Source organism: Myotis daubentonii, chromosome 1, assembly GCF_963259705.1.
Source record: "Myotis daubentonii chromosome 1, mMyoDau2.1, whole genome shotgun sequence".
Taxonomy (NCBI): Eukaryota; Metazoa; Chordata; class Mammalia; order Chiroptera; family Vespertilionidae; genus Myotis; species Myotis daubentonii.
This window is the reverse complement of record NC_081840.1, coordinates 27152746-27166586: the sequence shown is the minus strand read 5'-3', so window position 1 is coordinate 27166586 and position 13841 is coordinate 27152746. Positions and strand designations below refer to the sequence as shown.

At 45.7% G+C, this 13841-nt stretch overlaps 1 protein-coding gene across 4 annotated transcripts in view; it reads left to right on the top strand.

Annotated features, from left to right (window-relative positions):
• Positions 1–13841, top strand: part of RAD51B (RAD51 paralog B) — a 611763-nt gene that overhangs the window by 350048 nt on the left and 247874 nt on the right. For all 4 annotated transcript variants that reach the window (XM_059692581.1, XM_059692571.1, XM_059692589.1 and 1 more), the window contains exon 8: positions 12643–12739. In XM_059692581.1, the coding sequence (XP_059548564.1) occupies positions 12643–12739 (97 nt within the window). The remainder of the gene's footprint in view (positions 1–12642; positions 12740–13841) is intronic.

Genomic DNA, 13841 nt, shown 5'->3' with positions numbered 1-13841 from the left:
CTGAGCCTCACATTAGGAAGGGAGGGCCACCTCAGAGAGCGATAGAGGTTCTAGCACTATCAATAGCCGCCTCTGCAGAGAACAGAAGTGAATCCAAGTTCCCCAGGCACTGGGCACCTCCACTGCACAGGCAGCTGGTCCTTGTCTCAGAAAGACATTGGGAAACGCTTCTTGGAGGTAAATCCTTTACCATCCGTCTGCCTCTCTCTGGGAGGTACACACCCCTTCAGCATCAAGCGGGGTATAAAGAGCATGGGATCTGGCATCAGTGGACTTGGGTTTGGGTCTGTTTATATGCTGTAAACTTTAGGCTAGTTACTTCCCTCTCGGATGTGGAAAGAGATGTAATACCTGCATTATTGCTAGATGGTAAAGAGGTTCAGATGAGATCTTATATTTATATTTAATAGCACCTTCATTATTCTAAAGCACCATAAGGAATTTTCCCCCGTTACCAAGTTATCTCAAAGGCTACATCGTGCACAGGTGAGACTCAGAGCCCATGTTGTGGTCTAATGGCTGGCTCTTCTCTTACAAGTGTGAGCAGTTCCCTACACTTCCCGGCACCTTGCCTTCCTCTCCTGTGACACGGGCATGGATACTAGTTGTCTAGAGAAGATACTTATCTGGAGTGGAAAATATACCAAGGAGACCAAGGACTGGTGATGATGCTATTTCCAGCACTACCTATTTAATTTTTTCCAGCAAGATTTAGAATGCCACAATAGTTTTCTGGTGTCATGCTTGAACATGGCCTATCTTGTTGAAAGAAGTGATTTTGGAGTCCCATAGATGTTGCTGCTCTTTGCAAGTTAGGCAAGTAACCGAATGCACGTATCCTTAAAGTAGAACAATCATGTCACCTCCCTGTAGGTCGCAATGAGGACTAAAGGAGGTGATGTAAATAAGCCATCAAGCCATGGCATCTGGTGGGTACTCCGCGTTAGTTTTCTTCCTCTAGACCAGGGGTGAGGGACGTCTGGCCCACTGGCTGTATAAGGCCTGCGAAATCATTTGGTCTGGCCCTGCCAAGGCATTAGGGATGAGTTAATTAAATGTTTGACCAAATATAGCAGGCTGGGTTTTAACTTGATAATTTTGCATGGCCCTCAAATGATGTTATAAATATCCAAATGGCCCTTGGCAGAAAAAAGTCCCCCACCCCTGCTCCAGACTACCTAATGCTCTTCAATGTTAACCCTCATCAAATAGCATTGACTAAAAGTTCCAATAAGGCCCAGTATAGGTGCTTTTACTTTAACAGGGTCCTAAGGGAAGGTCAGGTTGAGGTAAAGGGCGGAGCGAGCCAGTTCTGTTTGTTTATTTTATAATAAACAATAGTGGTATCTCATCTCCTTCCCCTGCTCCTGAGCCTGCTGAGTCACTGTCCTGGCCCCTGGGCCCCATGATCTCTGGCTCTGTCTATGGAATACAGCAAAACCCACCAGAAGCCAGCACTAATAAGTGGCAGGGCATTTTGAGGGATTTTTGTTTGCGTTCCTGTGCTTGCTCTCCTGGCACGAGAGGAAACCTTTAATGAGACTTTTCCTAAATGATGCTGCGTGTGCCATGCGGATTGTTTCCCCTCTGTTCTCCTAATAAATGACCATTTCATGAGGTCTCTTTTCATTTTTTTCTTCTTCTTTTCTGCTTCTCAGTACATTCCACAAAGAGCTTATTCCTCTGCTGGTTACTGATTGATGGTTCTACTCTGTGTGCCCTTTAATTTTGCAATAAACCAACAAGGAGTTGAGACCACAAACTTAAAGAGAATTGACTTATTTATTTGACTGGATTCACTGGAGCGACAGGCAGTCTTAGTCATTTCAGTGTGGTCCTGGGGAGGGCAGGACGAGTCCATGGGAAGGAACACTGGGCTAAGTTAGACAGGAGAGAGCTTACTTGTCCTCCCGTCCCAGGGCAGTGGGGCATCCGTTCTCAGCCTCTCAGCGGCCCTTTCCAGGCCCAATGGAAGCAGGAAGTCTTCCACAAGACTTGCCATAGCTCTAGGACTCTGAATTCACGGGGGCTTCAGTTGTTGGAAATGGATAGCCACTGCCTTGGGTCCTATGCCCCTTTTTTTCAAAGGGATCATAAAGGACTGCAGGAACCTGCCTAGGTCCTGTCAGGCCTGGCCTCTTGGCTGGGTGACCACAAAGACCAAGAACAAACCTCTGCCTCCACTACCACCTCCATCCCAGCTGTGTTTTCACCACAAGGCCAGGGGCTCTATCAGATGTCAGAGGCACTAGCACACTTCATGAATTGACTATCAAATACACTAAGAATCAATGAACTCTTTTCTTATTTAGCATCACCATTGTATGGAGTGACCAGTCTGAAAATAACAAGCATCATTTCAAGTAGAAAAACAAGAACAAACTTCTTGAATGGTTCAAGTGGATGCTACATAAACTAAAGATAGCCCCTGTTTGGAAACATAAATGCTATTATCATTTCTGTGTCAGTCTTACTCCATGCCCAGGGCTACTCCCGATGAGTTGAAGTGAAGCTGGAAAGACAAACTTGCACATGGAATGTGTCCCAGCTACAAATTCCTAGTCCAGAGCCTAGTGTTGGTTGTGGCTCTACCACATTTAACCGGCTAACTGCCTGTTCTTACTCTGCTCTTATGTGGTGACCTTTCTTCTGAAACTCTTGTCATCACATTTTAGCAGAAGTGAAAATGTTAGCAGAGTGGTTCGTGGCGAAGACCGAAATAGAACCCAGGAGTTTGCGCCCTTTCTCTCGCCATACCTGCTGGAGCATGCTTCCGTCCCGGCCTGCAGACTGTTTCCACCTCTGCCAGGCAGCCTGCTGAGAGTTCACCAGCTTCTTCTTGCTGCTGAAACTCTGCCTGGTTCTTCAACATTCTGTTCAGTTTTCCTTGACATGAGATGTTGCTTTAAACAGCGTGAGACTTGGTCAGTCTGAAATCAGCAAATGCCCTGTTCTGAAGACATGAATCATCAGATACCCACGAGGCGATGAGTGTTCATGTTGAGAATCTGTTACGTGGTAGAGCCAGCGAAGGCCAGAGAGCCAGACAGGCTGGGTGTGAATCGGACCCTCCCACATGCTATCTATTTGGTTTCAAAAAATGGCTCAAGTTCTCTGAACTTTAGTTTCCTCATCTTCAAAACTAGGATAATGGTGTTTACCTCACGGAGGTGTTAAGATGAAATGAGTTAATGTATGTTAATCACTTGATACAGGGTCTGATACATTAATTTTCTCCCAGCTCCCTTCTCTCCTTTAGAGTGGGGACAGGGATCTGGAAGTACACAGACTCTCATAACATGTACACTAGAGGGAGAGAGAAGAATAACATACATGACATAATGAGAGAAAACTCATACGAAATTACTTGGTGCTGATTCTAAAGTGGAAGTATTAAGAGCTGAGAGGTCAGTTGGGCCTAGTGTCGTTAGGAAAGATTTCATGGAAGAGGTGGTATTTGAACTGCCCCCAGGAAGGTGGATAAAGCAGGACATTTCTGACTGAGGCACTTGGGCTGGGGCGGAAGCCAGGGGGAGCTATAAGAAATACAGATAGAATGACAATGTCACAGCCTCAGTTTTCCCACTGAAGAGAATAATAAGTAAAAAGCTCATATTTGTTAGGCACCTGCTAGGTATTAGGCACTGTCTTAAGTGCTTTATATCCAATCATTTATCCTTACCACAGGTACAACTGTTACCTTAATTATGCAGTTGCAGAAAGTGAGGCACAGAGAGATGGAGTAATTTACCTGAAATTATACAGGTAGTAGGTGGTGGAGCTGAGATGGAAACCCGGGAGGTCTGACTCCAGAGCCCACCCTCCTAACACACAAAGGCTGCTTCATTAGTTCCCAGCTCCCCTCACAAGGTCGTGAGGGGCAACTAAGACCACTTGTGAGCATGCTCTGAAAACGAAAGCACCAGAGCTCTCTGTGCACTAAGTGGGGCGGGGTTTGCTGCACATGAGCCTCACCATCCCCTCTAGCAGCTCAGAGGCCTGCTAAGAGCTTCGCTTTCCTTTAGGACAGTACTCCAGGGGCCTATTCCCAAGCACCAGAGTGGGCGTTTGTCATCTGGCATTAGGGCTTGTGCCTTGCATGTGAGCTGTCCTTGGCCAGGACATCGCTTTATGGGCCTGTAGCACGTGATTGGGAGTTGGCTTGTCGGTGACCATGATGGGATAGCTCCACTCCAGGGCATTGCCATGGAAGGAAGCTGCCCCTACTCACCATGTAAATATTTAGTCATTTTAATGTATTTGTTCTGGACCTATTCTTGCATCTCTCCTATGTTGACTCTGTTTAATTGTAGGTTATTATTGTTTGTCTGTTATTGTTTATTTGCCATTTATTTAAGTATGGACATAGCATTGATTCTACTCCCACACCCACCTCACCCCAACTCCTTTAAAAAACAAAATATCTTACACAATATCCCTTCCTTGAGGATATCAAATACATAGTTTTTGTTCAAAAAGCATTTCTGGTGAGGCTGCTGCCTTGAGAATTTGTTCCTAGGCAGATGGTTGACCTCCTTTGGGACAGATAGCGAGTGACCTTTGCTCCCATTTGACGCCAGAACTGGCTGCACACCTCAGTTCCAGAGTCTGGAGATCCTCGGTAGCATAGAGATATGAGGCACAGACCAGTGTCACCAGCCTCCTGTGGATGTTTCCCGCCAAGGGGGGTGAGACCAGAGGCCTCTCCAGGCTTCAGCTTCTCCCCACTGTAAGCCATGGTCTGTGCAGCTGGGCTGGGGCTGGAGAACAGCAAAGCGCTGTCTTATCAGGCTGGACTCCCCCAAGAGCAGTATTTTCACACAACCCCTCACCACCCAGGGAGCAAGTGACTCAACAGAACTGTTTTCTTGGTTTCAAATGAGTCTGAGGAGGGGAAATCAGTTAATAGCAGCCGTCTGTGATGGACTGATCACAAAGCTGTGTCTTTCTAATCCTCCATACAAATCAAAAGGAGGGGAATCCCCAGGGCCCAGGCGTGCACATGAATAGAAAGCACCATCAAATGACAAAAACACCTAAAAAGGTCAGCAGAAACTCAGGGGGCTGCTGGAAATTCACCTCGCCTGCCTGTCTGTGGGGCTCAGTGGGCAGCCAGTGAGTGGGCTGAGACAAACAAACCACGTAAAAGCCGACTGGGCCACTGGAAACGCACGGGGCCATGGCAGGGCGGTTTCTTCCACGTCCCTGAACCTCAGAGTCATCCGACAGCTGGCCTTGTTCCTCTCCAAGTCCCGGCTGCCAGAGACCTTTCCGGTCCGCGCCGACCGAGCCATTGCACGCAGTTGCTGAGGCCATTGAAGCTGCTGTGAGCGCACAGCGCAGCTCCCCAGTGTGCGAGCCATTTCCTGCCCCGACAGGATGCCGCGGGGTTGGGTGAAGGTGGAAACAGCACCCCAGCCCGCTGTCTGTGGCCTCCTTACGACTGTCGTTCCACCTGAGCCCCGGAACCAACACGTGCTAACCTCAGCCCCATGGGCTGGAACAGCCTACCCGCAGTGGAAGGAGCACTTCTCGCCTACGTCCGGCTCAGTAGTTGCTGGCCCAGGGTTTCCACTCCGTCCCCTGCGTGTGCACCGCGGAGAAGTAGGCCGGGGTGAAAGCTGCTCTGCCGCGCCACAGCGTTCTGCTGTTTGTGTTAGCCAAATGGCAGGTGCAGTCCTACCTCCGTGCATTGCCTCTGAACTCAGCGGCCTGGGCAATGGCTAACACGAGGTGGGAGGGGTGTTATTATCCATCCCTTTGTGACTGAGTCTGTGCAAAGCTGTGGGGATTCTCTTCCTCCATCTGCATTGCCTGGTGCTGGGTCAGTGTCTTCTTGAGGGACCTGTACTGGGCAGAGGGTTTCTCTAGCTGTGCCTGTGAATTGCACAGTGGAACCTACCAAAGGGGTGTTTTTCCTCCAGGTCCATAAGAGGAGGTGTGAATTTTATGAAGATTTCTCCCTCATTCTTTCTCTTTCCCCCCCCCCCTCTAACTGTGCCACTGCCAGTTAGTTCTGTGTAGCATTTCTTAAGGCCTGAGATGATTAGAATCAAAGATAATGGATAAGCACAGCACCAGGACCAATTGAAATGGGTAACATTTTTTTTCATAGCAGCCTGCCACATTGATAATCATCGCACATTCACTTTCTTCACGTTTTCTGTGGACTTAACACTTTTAGGCACAGAGAGGCTAGGGGCATTTCGCAGCATTGCACAGCAGGTGAGTGACAGAGCCAGGAATAAAAGGCAGCTCCCAACTCCCACGGCAGTGCCTTCTTCAAGCCAAAATGAAGTTTGATCCTTTTACCACAAATATTTCAAAAGGAAAATCCCCCACAGCCTTTCAGACTTTCCCAGAAAACAGTCGTCACGCAGACCTTCGCGATGGAAATAGCAGGCTGCAATCCTAGAACCTTATCAGGTCCTTATTCTCCAGCTGACAGTTGATATTCTCTGGGCTGAAGCTAATGAAGAATTACTTTCCCCATAATGAAATGATTTCTAATTTCCCAGAGCTTGGCAAAACTAAGCCCGTGAATAGTAAAACCAGATTTCTGATGCTCAAACCCCAAAATATTTGGTCTGATTTCTCACAACCAGTATTGGAGATCACTTTTCAAAGCTGCAAGTGACGGGAAGGGAGTTGTCAGGGGAGTTGCAAGGGTGACTCTCTAGATCCACTTTTGGGGGGGACATACCCTGGTTTCCTTCCACTCTTCTTGTCCTCCTCCCTCTGCCTCTCACCCTTCCTCACCCCCACCCCCTTCCCTCTTTCTCCAGCTCCTACCACAGCAGACGGGTTGGGGATGACACCGTCATGGTTGGAAAGCAAGAGGAGAGTTTGGTGAAAACCACTCCAGGGCCTTTCTCTCAGGCCTTGGTGATGAAAGGACTCAATGAACCTCAACAGTTTCTCACAGGAAAATTCCGGCCTCTGTCTCCTTACAAGCAAGACATTGAGCAACCCTTAATGGAGCAGGATTAAAATTCAGGATTTCTGACTTATCCGTGGCCTCTGCTTGGATAGAAAGACTAGGTCACGGTCATAGCTGTCGATCAGAATCATTTTAGATACCCAAGGTCACATTGTTCAAAAGTGAACTTTAAGCGGATAGACTATTAATGCAAAAAGAGAGAAAATGAACGATGCCTCCGGAGTCCGGGAACTGCAGAGCCCTGTCACTTAGGGAGCGCGAGGGTTAGCGGCAGGTGGCTGTTTGTGGGCAGTCAGCCCCCGAGGTCCCTGTCTGTCCTTCAGATGCTGCCTCTGGCTGCCCAGGTTGTGCAGCGGGCGGCCTGTTTACTTGGGAGCTGTATCAGGACAATCACTGCATCTAGCCCCACATGCCCAGTCAAACTGATTTTGAAACTTCTCTGATTCTCTGTGTTAGATTGTGGCAGATTTCTGGCAAGGAGTGGGCGGGAGGAGGAAACGGGTGTTTTTATGGGCAGAGAAATGTCCCTGAGATGCCTGAGGTTGCCTTGTGATTCCTCTAGCCTAGCCCTAAAACTGGGCTGCACATAGACAAGAGTTCATGAAAAGTTTTCGTTTTCAAGCCTCCGGTGGGCCTGGAGAGTGACAAGCCACATGCATCCGAGGGCACTGAAAATCCACCAAAAAGATGGGCAGAATTCGACTAGGATTGCCTCCAATGCTTGGCACTTTTGTAGAGGCTGAAGCTGTTTCCCGGTTTGACTCACGGGCATTTATGAGTGTCAGAGTCCAGAAGGACTCTTGTCCTAAGATTGGGCTTGTTACCGTGTAGCATTTTGATGATCTTTTCGTGTGTTCTTGGACCTTGTTTTCGAGACGTGGACATCAAGGCCTGGAGAGCTCACCTGTCCATGGGTCTGGGCTGGGAGTTCTCCCCCCTCTCTGCCCAGTGCTGCCTGAGGAGGGAGAGTGGGCAGGGAGGCCTGCACATCCCTATTCTGAGCGATTATTAATTATTGATCTCAGACAAGTGATTCTAGTTCATGCTATGGAAGGTGTGGATTACACAGAAAGGGGAATGAGGACACATGTTCGTGGGTCCTTAAAAAAATCTTCCTTGTCAACATTGAGTTGTCTTGCTTACCATAAATATCTCTTCTGTGGAGCAAACAGGGCCAGGTGGCCCATTCCAACCTATTCTGCCCCCAGCTGAGCACAAACTCCCTCTTCTCTGTCACCTTCCAAAAGTCGAATAAAAGGAGCTTCCTCCCTTAGAGGCTGGGCCTTTGGGCCTGGCCGTCCCCCACTCTGATTGCTCCAGGGCTGTCCCATTTTCTCTCCTGTCCACAGAGGGTTAAATATGCCAAATAGCTATTCATGGAGGCCCCAGCAAAGATACTCCCAAATACTTCAGTGTAGGATGGATCAGACTAGACACATAAGTGGCCCCATAAGGCAGAATGTATGCTGGACCAGGAGCAGGAAGTGTGAGTAGGTTGTGGATATAGCCTAGATATAGTCTGGCTATAGCATAGCTGAGGAAAGATGGGTCCCCATTAGACACAGAGATTAGTGGAGAATCAGGCTCCATCGGTTAGTAGACTCTAGCTCACCAGCCCCTGACCCTCAGGGCTGATGGTTCTGCTGACCAGTGTACTCTGCTCCTACCCTCTTCTCTCCACGTACTTGCTCTCTTAAGCTATCTTTTTGATAGTTAGCAGAAATGAGTCACATATTTTTGTCTGCTTGTGTGTTGGTTGGTTTTTCATCCCTCTTCCTTCTGACCAAAATGTCATTCATTCCCACCCACCCATCTGCCTTACTAGGTCATTTGGTCTTTAACTGGTTCCTGTCTCTTCATTCCTTTTCTCTAGCTGATGATACATATATTGGTTATTTATGAATCTATACTCTGAAATTTCTTCTTTAGAGAGCTTCATGGTTCTAAACTGAATATAGATGTTATACTGCTCAATACAGAAGGGTGGAGTAGGATGCATTTAGAGAACCTAGGAGATGGAAGGGAAAACTTGGAATCCAGGGGCATGGTCTTGGAAAGGAGAAGTCCCCCCTCATCCCCCATTCGCCTTTGGAGGGGAATTCTGAAAATGAGATTCAAGGGCTCTGTGGCACGATATGGGGGGCTCTTTGCTATTGAAGTGTACCTGCAGCATCCTACAGCCAAGAGAGCAGTGCAAGGAGGCCCTGGGGTGAATGGTCCCTCACACAGAAAGCTGAGTGGAGACAATTGTTACTCTACTTACCAGGCTTCTTACTGACCCCAGTAGGTGGATGTACTCTTCTTCCTGAGGAGTAAACTAAGTTGGATCCCATCTCTTCTTGGATTCAGACATAATCATAACTATTTAAAATAATATTTTTTCCCCTTAGTCCAAGAGTCCACTCTAGCCTTTCGATTTGTCGTAGGTGGTAGTGTGTGTGAGGTAGGGGTGGAGGAGGGTGTTGTATGTTTCCAATAAGCCATACTTTTAGAGAAATGGAAAAAATGGCAGGTGCAATTTCAATTAAATTTTTGTTGCTTTTGGAATATATCAATAGCAAATATTTGTCCTTTGTCAGCAGTGGGCTGTATGCTGTACAATAAGGGGGTCAGGCAAGGTACAGATCGGCAAAGAATAATTAAAGCCACAATGGGGCTGACTTTTAGTAAGCATTTTCCATTGGCCAGGCCCCATGCAAAGGACATTATACACATTACCCAGTTTAATCCTAGAAACCCCGTGAGTTAAGTATCATCATGCCCAGAGAGGCTATGAACTTGCCCAATGTCACACAGCTAGTAATTGGTAGAACCCTGGATCTGAACTCAGGTCTGTCTGACTCCAAAGCCCTCACCCTAATCACTGTGCAAACTCCTCTTGCACAAACTTGGTACCAAGCAAGAGAGGTTCTGGTATTTCCAAGGGTGTCAAAGCAGCAGGAAAGCCCCTTAAAGTGTCAGTCAGAACTCGTTGCCAGAAACCAGAGAGTGTTAAGACTGTTGATAGTTTGCAGTAGTATTTTGTAAGTTAAAGACTGTAGTTTTCAAGTGTCCAGGTTGCCTCAGAGGCCAGCACATCTATTGGCTTCTGCCCAAGTCGTGATTATTTGCCATCGATACTATTTGGAGATGTTTCCATTCTGTCGTTTTGCTGTACTCAGATTTAGAAAAACACAAGTCAGTAAGATGGTGTGATTAGCAACTCCCCGAGTTCAGTTGCTTGTACCTTCAGTGATATGGATTTCGGAGGCATAATGAAATGGAGAGGATTATTAGCAAAACCACTTAGGAGCTTATTCTCTTGCCGTTGTGGAGTGAAAATGTTTTCTTTTCCATCTACTTTTCCACTGGGAGTGGAACTGAGAGTGGTTATCTTTTGAGGTGCATGTGTAGAGTAGTATGGTTTTAGACTGTGAAGGGAATCATTTTAGTAGTTATGTGCAATAAAACCATATCTCAGTACAAGTTTCCACTATAGGACCCATGAAATAATAAAAGTGAGAAACAGTGGTCTGAATATTTTAGCAAATGCCTTATCTTTTAACATACAAGTTTCTAAAGAAGACATACAGTGCCTTTACATCTTTATTTTTTCCTCTGTATATGATGACATGCTTTGCAAGGTAGGTATTCAATAAATTTTTATCTTATTACACTTAGTATATCATTAGAGCACTATTTATTATCACCAAGCCATCTTTTGGAAGAACCCCTTTAAAAATAGAACTTACATATTTAGATCTCTCAGAAGTTCCTCATTGTTCTTTTTACTGGGACAGACAGATTTCACTGGTAGGTAAAGCACATGGTATTTTCAGACCAATGTCAGGATCTTATTGGTCTTGCTTAAATGATTACCATCTTTTCTTACTGAGAATTTTACACAAATTATTTTAATTACATAAAACTTAGAACCCATATTGGTAGAAATGATCAAGTACTGAAGTGTATCCTGTTGTAGAAAATTGTGATGGAGTGTTTTAGGCAATATACTAACTCACTCATCTATACAGCATCATTTCATTCTGAAGGAAATAATGACAACAGTGGCTTGTATTTATTGAAAATTACTCTGTGACAGACACTATATTAAGTACCTTACATGGATTATCTCATTTAATTCTCAATACAATTCTATAAGATGGATGTTTTTTTACCTATGAACAAACATAGCTCCAAGGTTTAAGTACCTTTTCCAAGATTCACAGGGCCAGAGTCGGCATTTGAACCCAGTTTTAATGAACTCCAAAGCCCATATCCTATATTATAAAGATACAAATGATCACAATCCCTAATTCATACTCCCGAATATGAATATTTGTTTCTTATAAGAGCAGACTGTTATTTGACCATTTCCAGCCATTTTAATCGAAGACATATCATATGTGGCTCTTACCGGTCCAAATGAAAAGTAGCAACATAAAAGAGTATGAGCGATAGGATTAGCAAGTTCTCAGTGGGATGCTGCAATAGCTGAGCTTCGCTGTAAAGCAGTGGAGACCCATGAGCCTAGCTGACACACAAAGACCTTGGGGAGCTTGTCTTTGCTAATAGAGGCCTTCGTTTCTTCACTTGACCTTGCCATCATGCTCCCGTCTCAGCCCTCAATTAAGCTGCCATTGGCATAGGATTTATAACGTGTCACTGGCCATTCAAGAGACAGCAGCAGAGGTGTGGCTGAAAAGCTGAACAATAAAGAATGGAATTGATTTTCATTTCTGTTCAAATCAGGAAGATAACAAAACCATAACTGACCCCGGGACAGAACAAGACAGCCCAGCTAGGTGCAAATTTCAGGGACTAAATGCCTAGTAACCTTTGCAGAAGGCCCATTTTCTCTGACAGACCAAGACGCTCATGGTTCCTTTCTGTCCAAACCTTGGGAAACGATCAGTTATTGGTGATGTCGAACTTTTCCAGGAGAGAATCTGTATCTCATTTTTCCTGTTCGTTTCTAAACAATAGAGTAAATTTTATAAGTGAGAATTTTTAAGGAAAACAACAGGTTTTCTTTCTTTCTTTTTTTTTTAACTGAACCAAGTGTAAAAATATAGTATGGCCATGGACCACATGAATGAGGTAATTTTAGAGTCTTTTCTAGGAATTTTGAATGTTATGAACTATATTTTGCATGGGTAGGATGATATTAGTCTGTGTTTTAAATAAATAGTGAGACTGGACGTCTTTTGTTAGACTATAATTAATTCAAAAGAATAGTGTTCTTCCTTTAGGGATGAGTCTTATTTTAATTTCATAAATTTGGAAATAAAACTCTGACTTTTGATTTAACAAGGGAAGAAGCCACAGGTCCCCTAATTTTAAATTATTGCTTTTATTCAGCACTAGTAACTAGGGTTGTGGATATAATCTTAAAAATGAAAGTTTAATAAAATGTGTACACTGGTGTATTAATCTTCTGGTTAGCCTTCTGTCATTCAGTCCCAACTTCCTCAGCATTGAGGAAGAATTGATTATGGGTTATGCTCTGAAAGACAGCCTGTTTCCTGTGTTGTGAATGACCTGTGGCTTTGCCAGACACACTGGCCTGCAGATAAAACTGATGAAAGTCAGCAAGGGGGTTTTCCTACCTGTGTACTTATCAGTCTCCCCCCAAGCCACAGTCTGCCTTTTGAGAGCTCTAATAATTAATTTGGTCTTCTCTCTTCTCCCTTTTCCCCCACCTTCTCCCTGTCTGTTCACAGGTTATCTTGACGAATCAAATTACAACCCATCTGAGTGGAGCCCTAGCTTCTCAGGCAGACCTGGTGTCTCCAGCTGATGACTTGTCCCTGTCTGAAGGTAAGGGATCTGTCCTAGAGGGGCTGAAACTTGACACTGACCTCCAGCCCCACAACCTCTCTGCTCCTGGGAGAGCCCAGAGATCAGCTCGCAGGCCCTGGCCAGTGAACCCAGCCAGAGCCCGGCGATGTAGGCTTGGCCACTTCTCCTGGCATCTGATCCCTTGTATTTGGAGAGTCTCTTGCTCTGTTACTGTAAGTGAGCTTCCATTTCCACCCGAGTGAGTCATCTTAATGGATGGACCTCCATCACCTCCACCTTGAGGCTGGTCACTCCTCTGCCGTTGCTTTGGGCCCTTGGTGTGAGGGCTGGTGACCTGCTAACTGACTGTTTTCTGAGACTGATGCTGAAAGGTTGCTTTACCAGTCAGTGGTCCCGCAGCAGTTTAGCCTTTTCTCATGCCGGGTGCTTTTAGTCCTGGTAAAAGCAAACACCAATGTGCTGTGCCGGGGATGTGGCGTTCCCTGTCAGCTTTACAGAAAGATTAAGAGAAATGCTCCGTGCTGGTAAATCTGCAAAATTTTCTCCACCTTCCCATGCTAGCAAAGGTCAGGCCAGCTCCAGTTTACATAGCCAGGGGAATCACACCTCTGAGCCAGTGGGTGGTTTCTAGTTTTAGTCAAAGCTCTTACTTGACATTTCTGAGTTCTGCTAGTTGTACTCTTTCAGGGCAGAATGCTGTGGGCCTGTGTGTATGTGCGTAGCTGTCCCAGGTCCCTCTGCACTTTCCTTTTTCTGAGAATTATTCGGGATGGACTATGTGGGACTTCCAGGCCTCACAAGGCTCCCGACTGCCCAGGTGATCTTCCATGGATTGGCCTCAGGTTATGGTCCCCCAAATACAAGGACTATACCCCTGCTTCTCAGTGGTGTTTCTTAGAGTGAAAACTAATTATTTATTTAAAGCAGTAGTAAAATGCACTCGGTACCCTACTTCCACATCAGTGATGCATTATCGCACCCCCATCACCTGGACTTAGAAGCCTGAATCATTTTATAACCTTCCCCCCTTATATTCTTTTCACCATCAAGTCCATGTAGTTCTTCCTTCCAAATATATCTCTCCCATTCCTTCTTTTTTTACAATTTGAATTGTGATCAG